We start from the raw sequence: 9,788 nt of genomic DNA, 5'->3' as shown, positions 1-9,788 counted from the left end.
CGATCAGGGCTGGTACTGCTGCTAGTGTTTCATGACTGTTCAGTCAGCATAAGGGTGCAGTTTCCAAAGTGTTCTATATTTATGGAGTTTCCAGAATGTTCTGGTGGGCCTGTGAGTGACATGGACTTATAATGCTGTCTCACAAAGCCAGGTAATGGCTGCAGCCTGCTGCTCTGTGTTGCCAATATGTGACACTCGGATAGTCCAACACCTTCTACCCAAGCCAGCCTCCACCCCTATAATCTTATTTCTTTCTCTCAAGTGACATTTTTATTATACTCACAAGTAATTTATTGCAAAAGAGTGTCTTCAGGTCTTTTCGTGATGGTTCTGTTTGTCTGCTCCGCACAACGGTTTTGGGTGAGCGTCCTCCCTCCCTAGCCATTTCTCTCAAGTAGAAAATATTTGCTCGTTTTAAGTTACTTTTTGCTTGATTAGTGAAATTGTCTTACCCTATTGAAAAAACTTAAAACTTAAAAACTTAAACGATCTTGCCTCATTGGCAATATTTTGTAAAAAAAAAAGTCCATAACCCCTGTTATCTTTATTTATCCACACATTTTAAATTTTTTCTGAATTGTATTTAGGCTTTTTTCCACAATCCTTAAAAGGTGGACATTACTGACCTCTGCTGATTAGATGTAAGAATTGCAAGCGCACATAGCAAACCAGGAGATCTTTGTATGTGTACTATTGTATGTGTACCAAACACTACTTTACAATGTTAAAGCACTAGTGAATAGGAATAGGTGATTATTTCTCAATATTCAGTTTTATTTTCAGCATTTAAATTGGTCTTTCAGCAAAAGAAAATACACGTTTAAAAAAACACAAATATATGTTACAGAATTTACATCATATGGATTGCATCACAGATCCATGTCATCTGTAAAGAGCATAACTGTATATTAATGTAGGTAATTCATTTCCATAACCCACTTGGTGCATTGATGGTTGTCCAGTGACTGCACAGTTTCAGAAGTTGTCTTGCAGATTTGTACCTTGTACCTATCGTAGCCTGGCATCAAGTGACATTTGTGCTCTGAAATGAGAATGTATGCACAGCGTTATAATGCATGGAGCTGTAGACAGCTGTATTCTCATTCTCTCTCATCTTCTTCTTTCTGGGTCTCCCTCCTATCTGTTCTTTGGGTATTTCTCCTTCGCCAATCTGACAAAGTCGTTGGCACTGTCGAGAGAGACCAGGCGATCCTGCAAAATCAGCAGAAGAACGACTACAATAAATACTAAATACTTCCATAATACATTACATGTCAAATCATAAACCAGACAAATGCTTACAATTATTATATTACTTGCTACAAATTACAGTAATGACCACTAAAATTGCCAATGAAACTATGAATTTAAAATGTTCTCAAACAGAACTTGCGATGAAACAACCCCATGTTATTTGACAGTCGTGTGGATGTTTTTGGATGCGGTGCTGGGTTGTGCAGGGCGTGCGTTACCATGACAAAGAGGTACGTGTCCTGGGCACAGTATCCGGTGGGGAAGAGGCTGGACTCGGCCCACAGCGTGCGCAGGAGCTGCGTGGCGACGGGCAGGTTGGCACAGTGACTCAGAGTGCCCCGCCTACTCACCCTCAGCAGCCGGTCCACCTCCCCCTGGTAGCCTGGGCAACAGAGCACGCACACGCACATTCACACACACCCAAACACGGTACGCACAAAGCTGCTGGTGAACATGTCGCACTGCAGGCTCATCAAAAGCCTGTGAGTGATGGTGTCTGTCTCACCCAGCTGCAGCAGGATCTTTTTCCAGCGGGTGCTGACCTCCCGTTGGGCGTACTTCAGAGTGTGAATGTCGTAGTTCAGCTTCTCCCACTCCTGACACGGAGAGCGAGAGGAAGGAACTGAGCTCACAGCCTTCAGCAGATTTCTGTCCACATGGTTCAATGCAAGACGTCTAATGGAGCCCAGCACTGTGCTGCATACAAATTTGGTCCCGTTTGAACTGATCAAAAGCCATTATAGTTTCAACTCAAGTTCTTGGACACAAGTAGGGCTATTAAACCTTTTGAAACCTGGGACGGCCTGTAGCGTAGTGGTTAAGGTAAAGGACTGGGACACGTAAGGTCGGTGGTTCTAATTCCGGTGTAGCCACAATAAGATCCGCACAGCCGTTGGGCCCTTGAGCAAGGCCCTTAACCCTGCATTGCTCTAGGGGAGGATTGTCTCCTGCTTAGTCTAATCAACTGTACGTCGCTCTGGATAAGAGCGTCTGCCAAAAATGCCAATAATGATGAAAATGACGTTTCATGTTGCTTGGAAACTTTATTCTTAGTCAGTCTTAGAAAATTGGGAAGCCATACACCAAGTGGTGCTGATGTAGTCAGCCATCAAATATTGAGAAGAAATGGCCAAGTAGCATGATTTAGATCATAACTTAATGCCAGAGATATGACACTCCAAAATCAGCACACTCCGATTTCCACTTCCGAGTGACTTTTTGGGTGCCAACAACCCCCCAACAACCAACAAGAGCAAATAATGACAAATCCAATAAGGCTAATGTTTTACATGTTCTCTATTGAATATATATAGAACAGCAAAGTTGAAGTGGTCACTGGTCACCCTCTACACCTCTGAATGAATGAATTAAAAATAGCTGTCTGAATGAATAAAGAGTCTGTAAAGAGCTGGCCAGGTTCTGTGCGGGTACTGCAGCCAGAGCGAACAGAACCCACAGCACCAAGAATCCCTACTCTACCTTTCTGAGTGGGAACCTTACCAACAGGGAAACTGCACCACCAACAAAGAAGTCTGGCACCAAATCCGTTCTATTGGGTTACCTTGTATTCACTTACTGAGTGAGTGAGTGAATGAAGAGCATGTGGCCTACAGCCTCTTCACTGAGCAAAGCAGGAAATGCTTTATTAACATCACAGGCATGGAGAAAACTGGCGCGCATTAGTGTGGAAATTATGTTCAGTAGTGCTTCACCCTCAGATCTCAGTGTCTACTTTGCAGGGGAAACAGAGCACATGTAGGGAAACTTTCATACCAGGAGGCCATTTTGTTTCAGTAACCTTTGCTGGTTACAAGACTCCCTGCCATGACATCTGTCAGGGTGCTGGTCAGGCGTAAAAGGACTCCATAGCAAGGTCCCTTAACATTTGCTGAAAGAAGGCTGCAGATTTCACACAAACTCTCAGGTGTGTAGCGTGTGAGTGATAACAGGACTGTGCAGAGATGGTCTCCATTTTCCTTCACAGCCGTGGGCCTTTCCTCACTACGTTTCCCAGACTTCCACTCTGTACATTCCTCAGTACCACCTTCTCTGTCTGTGCCCTATGCCAGCACCCGCTAACCAAATCAGCCAACAAAAACGCATCACATGCTTGCCCTCACAAGCATCGTCTGTGTGCGTGGAATGTAGCTTGGGCGTCTGCTTCTAAGCAGGTTAGAGGAACAGAACGACTGCATTCCACATATTTCTTTCCTCTTGAAATATAACATTTCACAATAAAATATTGTGAAATATCGCTTCTCGTGCAACTTCTGCGCCTCTCATAGTGTCAGTCATGCGTGAGGATGAGCTGTGTCAGCACAAACGTGAGGGAAACATGCACAAGAGTGATCCCCCCTTCAGCTTCCTGTTTAAAACACTCTGATTCAGTGTGTTCCTGCTTATGCTTATGTGTGTGCGTGTCTGTCTGTCTGCCTACCTGTCCTTCTGTGTCAGTCTGTCTGCCTACCTGTCTGTCTGTTTGTCTGTGTCTGGCTGTCTCTGCCACGGCTCCTGTGGTTATGCAGTCCTGATTCAATGATTGCATTACCGTACCCCTCCTTGACCTGCAGCTGTGACGTGTTTGAGTATGGGGGGGGGGGGGGGGGGGGGTGACTGTGTGCTCCTCTTTAAGAAGAGAAGGTCTCGCAGAGAAGGCCCTCTTGTTTCCTGTCACAGGCCTTGTGTGAGACTCGTTTCCCAGACATTCCAGGAATCAGTCTGTCACTAATTTTACAGAATGATTTCTGGAGAATCCACTGCTCTCACCAGGAGATCTCCCACCAGAGCGTGCATGAATCTGCCAAACCATTCATCTGAATTTTGCGTAATTCACTAAAACTCAACTCAAAAGCACTCCAAGTGTGTGTCCAAGAAACCTCCCTGATTGGTCTAAATGGTGTGTGTCCAAACACACTGAATATTTTAAATTTCATAACGAAATCAATAAGAAATGAGTGTATGTGAATGTGCTTGGAATTAGACCTGTTTAAACTTGTGCGATACAATTGGATATGATGCATGGTTTACAGAATCCCTGATATAACTGCATGACCATGCCTATGCTCTTGCTCCAGAGCATAGCTCGGGGTTGTCAGGTGTCGTGTTCAGTGCATATGTAACTGCATGCAATTGAATAGATTTTCTTACTCCATTATTGTTTTATCCATCATGCCTAGCCAGGTTCCTCCCGATTTTTTTCCTGCCAATGTTTCTTCTCCCCACTGGGGAGAGAGTTTTTACCGTCCTGTACTCGCTATTTTGGAGCGTTTTCCCTTTCTCTTTTTGCCCCTCTGTTACCCTGTAAAGTGCGTTTGTGGCGGTCTCTGTGAAAAGAGCTATATAAATAAAATGTAACTGAATGAATTGCACGGGTGGTGCTCAGCTGTGGTGTGTTCAGGAGTACAGTCACTCACCTCTGTGTCCTTGTCCACCTGGTTCCTCATCATGATAAAGGCATGCAGGTCTCCGTCAGATTGGGGTTCTCTGACTGAGTCGGGGGTCCACATGGCCCCTTCCGGGTCGCGGCTCTGCTCACCCGCACAGAGCGTGCTGGTCCTGCAGGGGGCGCTCACGGTCACACCCAGCACCTAGCACCGACCTGACCACAAACTCTGAACTCTGCCTCTCCACCCTCAGGCAGCGTGCTGCTACTCCAGTCAACCACCCCCCCCAACACACACACACACACTTAAGAGATGTAATGTGTCTTATGGTCTCAGTTAAAGTTAAATAATTACTGGTGATGCAAAAGATGCCGGTGATTATACTATTTATGATGGTTAAATTACACCATTCACCTGTGTAATTTTCCATCATAAATATTATATTATAGCCTAATCACTGTTAGGCAGTTACGTTCGCCGAGTGATTTTCTATCAATGTATTACTCAAGGACACACACGTCCAGATTTTCTATTTTGCAGGCTCCGGAGTTTTATTCTTGGATATTCATTCTACAGTGTAGTAGGGGTCTGGCTGCAATCCCGTCTAATTTATTAATTCATTTCAAAATACGTTGAAAAGACATCAAGCGAAAATGAAAATATATATCTTAGATGGCAAAAAAGATAAAAACCCATTAAATTACATTGATTTAATTTAATTAACTGAAAGCGAACATAAGTGGATTCACCAGTTACATGAACGACAGTATCGACAATCAATCGCCTACAGCTGTTGAGCCCAAATCAGTACCTTAATATTGCGTCCTTTTCTTCGATTTCCTGCTGCACATAACATCTACAGCAGAACACGGAGTAAAAGATGTCCGTCAGCCCCATCGAGGTAGCGGTCGTTCCTCAGCATTAAATCGACTGTTTCAAAAACTTTTCACGCTCTAGCACTTAGTGCGGAGTCGCCCTGTACCCTCAACTGCACCGCGTGACGTTCATCGGTGCCGGCTCACCGAGCTGAACAGCGCGCTGGGATTTACCCCCATCACGGACAGTCCCACTCGAGAGCTGCAAGCGAGAAGAGGAAACGACAAAGAGATTTTAATGATTTTTCAAGCTAATCTAAAAGTTTCGAACGAAGATTAAATAAACGATGTTTGATATTTTTTTGCGGGATATTTATTTTATTTTACGCATTGCCCCAATTTGGGAGATGTATTGGTGGGGAGATGGACTGGTTGGCACAAGTGCGCAACATGACTTGAATCATTAGTTATCTAACTTTACAAAACATTTCTGGACGTTAACATGTTGCTGAGACTTTAACCTTTAATTCTGACTTCATGAGACTTAATGAGATTATGTCAGGGAAATATGGCAAAGAGTCAAAAGTGTGCCTACCATCCCCTAATCACAGAATTTCCCCCCTTTAGAAGAACTTGAGTATTTTTACAATTACGACGTGGTCTGGATACCGCATTAAAAACAATGCCTTGGTACAGTTCGACACAGCCAAACAGGACCAGTGCAGAACCCGTGACTGGTTTAGTTATCCGTGTCACTAATAAGGCACTAGATTTGATTGTTAATAATTTCTTTGTTCACGTGTGTATGCATGATCTGCAAATATCAACGGACCTTGGAAACAATTACACTAGGTTACCAGTGACTTTTATTTTGCTCTTTATTTTACTCATTAGACCTGGCTCTGTAGAGCTTATCCAGGGGGGTGCCACCAGGGATTTTTATCCCCATGAAAAAATCGTTCAGCACCCATTGCAAAAGCACCCTAGATAATCCTAATATATTTTCAAAGGCTCCTGTTATTCAGGGCCCTTGGAGTCATACTAATTTATGGCACCCCTGAACCCCTGAATTGTTAAGGGGGTCAGGCAGCATTCATGATTTGTTAAACCACAGAACCACTGGAGATTAAATTCACAGTACGTTCATTTTGTGAAGGCATTGTGTAAAGTAGGTGATTAGCAGATTTCACCACAGATATCTTTCATTGTTGCTTTTATTATTGTCTAAATGTGATTAAATACATTTTATTTTGTTTGGTCCTCTGTGTTCGTTCATTGAGTTGACGAGGGGCAGTCCTGATCCGGATCTAATCCTGGATAATGTGAGATTCGCAGCAGGTTATTATTTCAAAGTGTGCATTCCAACTTCACCATTTTCGTGCCCTGCAAAAAAAACCCCTCAAAAGTCAAGCGAGGGCGTGTTATGTACCCCCACTCCTGTTCCAGTACATTATTCCATCTTCAGCCACATGAATGAAGTTTTGCACTCATCACTTTTGCATTGTGATTATATTCATGATTAAAAGTCTAGTTAATAATTTTTCTCTTAAGTACAGCGGCTGGCTGTAGGAAAATAAGTGTTATCACAGGATGTGACTCAATAATTTATTGTGGAGATAAAGCCCATATCCATAGTTCTACTGAGTGTTCCCAACTCTCTATCCATGAACTGTGACCACTGATGTTCTGCTTGGGTTGGTGGAGTACCACTGTTTATAACCTTTGTAATAGGCCTATATTTGCCTTTATTGACTGCGTAGTTCTATTTATAACTGTAATTGCAGGTGGGGCATGTCTGGTTGATTAAACACAACTGCTGCAGCAAATAATGGCTGTATAATGGAAGGATAACTTACTGAAATGAAAAATATCAATCCACATATTTCTAATATGCGCCGATAATGCCATTTTTCTCACAAATCTATAGATAAATACTTTATATGTCTTGCCATGATTCCTGTGTAAGTTATGTGTCTCTGAAATAATCAATAGAATATATCAATCAATCAATGCCACTGCTGAAATGGTATATTATATATTATTATTTAGTACTTTGCAGCACAATGGAATTGGTATGAGACCAAATTTCAGACAGCATTAACACCACAGAATGAAAATGAACACTCAATGAGGTAAATTTTATTGAGGAACAGATTCTTGAAATAAACACATTTCATTTAAAATCAGAAGTTGTATTTCAGAATGTAAATTCAAGTTGGGGACAGAAACTTGCTTCATTCAACAAAAACTATTTTCTGCCCAATTTGAAGTCCGGTGAATTGGATAGAGTGCTATCCAATTTTAAGAAAATTAATGGGTTTATCATTTACATACCGTGAAAAATGTAAGAGAAATGTTATTGATGTTATAAAAACACATTTAAATTCTCATTGCGAAATCTTCTGGTTGCTGGCATTCACATTTCCCCATCCCTCCTTGCGCGTCTTTGTGCTGCAAGTGTGCCTCTCCATCACAACTCACCAGTGTGCCTCTCCATCACAACTCACCAGTGTGCCTCTCCATCACAACTCATCAGTGTGCCTTTCCATCACAACTCACCAGTGTGCCTCTCCATCACAACTCACCAGTGTGCCTCTCCATCACAACTTACTTACTTATTTTTTTACTTACTTTTTGCTTATTTTTACTTACTTACTTTTCCTTTCTTATTTTTATTTACTTTTACTTATTTTTACTTGCTTATTCTTGCTTACTTTTACTTACTTACTTATTTTTGCTTACTTTTACTTACTTACTCGCACCATCCATTACAGTGTGAAATTAGTCCTGCTGTTCATAGCAAATCTAAATGCAAAAGTCTCTTAAACTCATCTGATGTAACTGATTTAGCTGCCTGAAATAATCTATGAAGCAGAAATAATCTGGGAATCTCTCAAAACCTTGTGCAGGTGTGATGACGTTTTCCCTTCACTAAGCCAAGTATCATAAGGTGCTCCTGGGTGGTGCTTTTGGGCTGAGCTGAGTATTGCCCCTGAGCCAGGGCTGTATGAATCTTATTGCCCCTCTATCGCAGAGATAATCACTGATTGAGTGATGGGAACAGAGTGCAGTTAACAGCACATTCTCCCCACTCACCCTTGAACCTTCTACTTGTGTGCCTGCGCACACACTCACGTGTGCACTGTTAGGGAAAAATGCCCTTTTTAACATTTCACAGGTGAGCATCGTCTGATGAAACAGATCCCAGTAAAAACAGCGATAGCTATACTTGAGTTTAACTTTCGTATTTATTTGCAAAGAAATAACAGAAAGTGAGAAAGCTTACCGGCTTTCTGATTTGAATCAGACATAGTAAGACTCTTATACACACTTTTCCAGAAAGGGGGCTTTACCAAAACAGAAAGACATGAAGCTGGTCACTTACATTTATCAGTATTTTGTCTTCTGAATTACCCCTTGTTGACCGTGCTGTAAGATCAGAATGTGCTAGCTGAGAAGCAGAGACATTAAGGTCAAAGGCTGTCTTTCTGCTGGGAGAGAGACAGAGAAAGACTCATAGTAAGCACTTAATTCAGAAAGTGGTCTAATAGTAATAAGGATTATCACTAAAATTTGCAATCATGTGATAGTCTTTGTTAACACACATTGTCAATTGAGAATAAATTCAGAAAATTACCCTTACAGCACACACTCGCACATATGCGCACGCACAAACTTAACTTTTACATTCAAAATGACCAGTTCGTAAAATTCCAGTTTTCTTTTTCTTTTTTACAGGATTTTTATCCTGTCGGGAGATTCACATTCAGTCAAACTCAATTCCTGTTTTGTCCGCATAAAACAACGTACAACATACAACGTACAACATCACTGAAAATAGGTGGTAGTCCCTCCGACTTGAGTATCTTGTTTAAAATGTATACTTTCGCTTTCTCCAAGGTTTTGTTTCTCTTCATGGATTATTTTAATCGGGCTGGTTGATTTGCCTGTTGATTAGCCTGCCCTCAACTGCGTACAGAGCACTGCAGTCTCCAGAATATTGAGTTAAATGGAACTAAGCTTCAATCAATTGTGTGTGTGTGTGTGTGTGTTTGTTAATTTCTAATGTATAATTTTTATTTTCAAAGTGTTCTAGTGATAAGGCACTCTTCATTACATGCAGCATGGAGAGTATTCGCCACACATCACCATGGTGCATTCTCTGAAACAAAGCAGCAAGCTCTCTGATATACTATGCACTCTATATACTATACTATTTTACAGTACGTCAAAACTGTCACTTATCACTTTCCACATTCCAGCCATGTGTATAAATGTTCCTGCGGAAATCAGCTCTAAACAAACAAACAAGCATCTCTATCATACAGCAGGGTAG

At 41.8% G+C, this 9,788-nt stretch overlaps 1 protein-coding gene across 1 annotated transcript; it reads right to left on the bottom strand.

Moving 5' to 3' along the window:
• Nucleotides 1–954: 954 nt before the first annotated feature.
• LOC133117127 (melanoregulin-like) lies at nucleotides 955–5,672 on the bottom strand. Its single transcript, XM_061227273.1, has 5 exons — nucleotides 5,449–5,672; nucleotides 4,668–4,809; nucleotides 1,760–1,850; nucleotides 1,473–1,636; nucleotides 955–1,212 (listed from the first exon to the last, which is right to left on the bottom strand). Exons 1-5 carry the CDS (start codon nucleotides 5,532–5,534, stop codon nucleotides 1,138–1,140), a joined length of 558 nt encoding a protein of 185 aa, XP_061083257.1. The 5' UTR covers nucleotides 5,535–5,672; the 3' UTR covers nucleotides 955–1,137.
• Nucleotides 5,673–9,788: the final 4,116 nt, after the last annotated feature.

This window comes from Conger conger, chromosome 17, assembly GCF_963514075.1.
Source record: "Conger conger chromosome 17, fConCon1.1, whole genome shotgun sequence".
Classification (NCBI taxonomy): Eukaryota; Metazoa; Chordata; class Actinopteri; order Anguilliformes; family Congridae; genus Conger; species Conger conger.
The sequence above is the reverse complement of the archived record's forward strand: the minus strand, read 5'-3'. Positions and strand labels throughout refer to the sequence as shown.

What these genes read in the sequence shown, in the direction of transcription:
- LOC133117127 (XM_061227273.1), bottom strand. Translation starts at nt 5,534, where the DNA reads ATGGGGCTGACGGACATCTTTTACTCCGTGTTCTGCTGTAGATGTTAT. An exon ending in AGGTGGACAAGGACACAGAG is followed by an intron (nt 1,851 to 4,667) that starts GTGAGTGACTGT and finishes TCTCCGTGTCAG; the next exon opens with GAGTGGGAGAAGCTGAACTA. An exon ending in AAAGATCCTGCTGCAGCTGG is followed by an intron (nt 1,637 to 1,759) that starts GTGAGACAGACA and finishes TCTGTTGCCCAG; the next exon opens with GCTACCAGGGGGAGGTGGAC.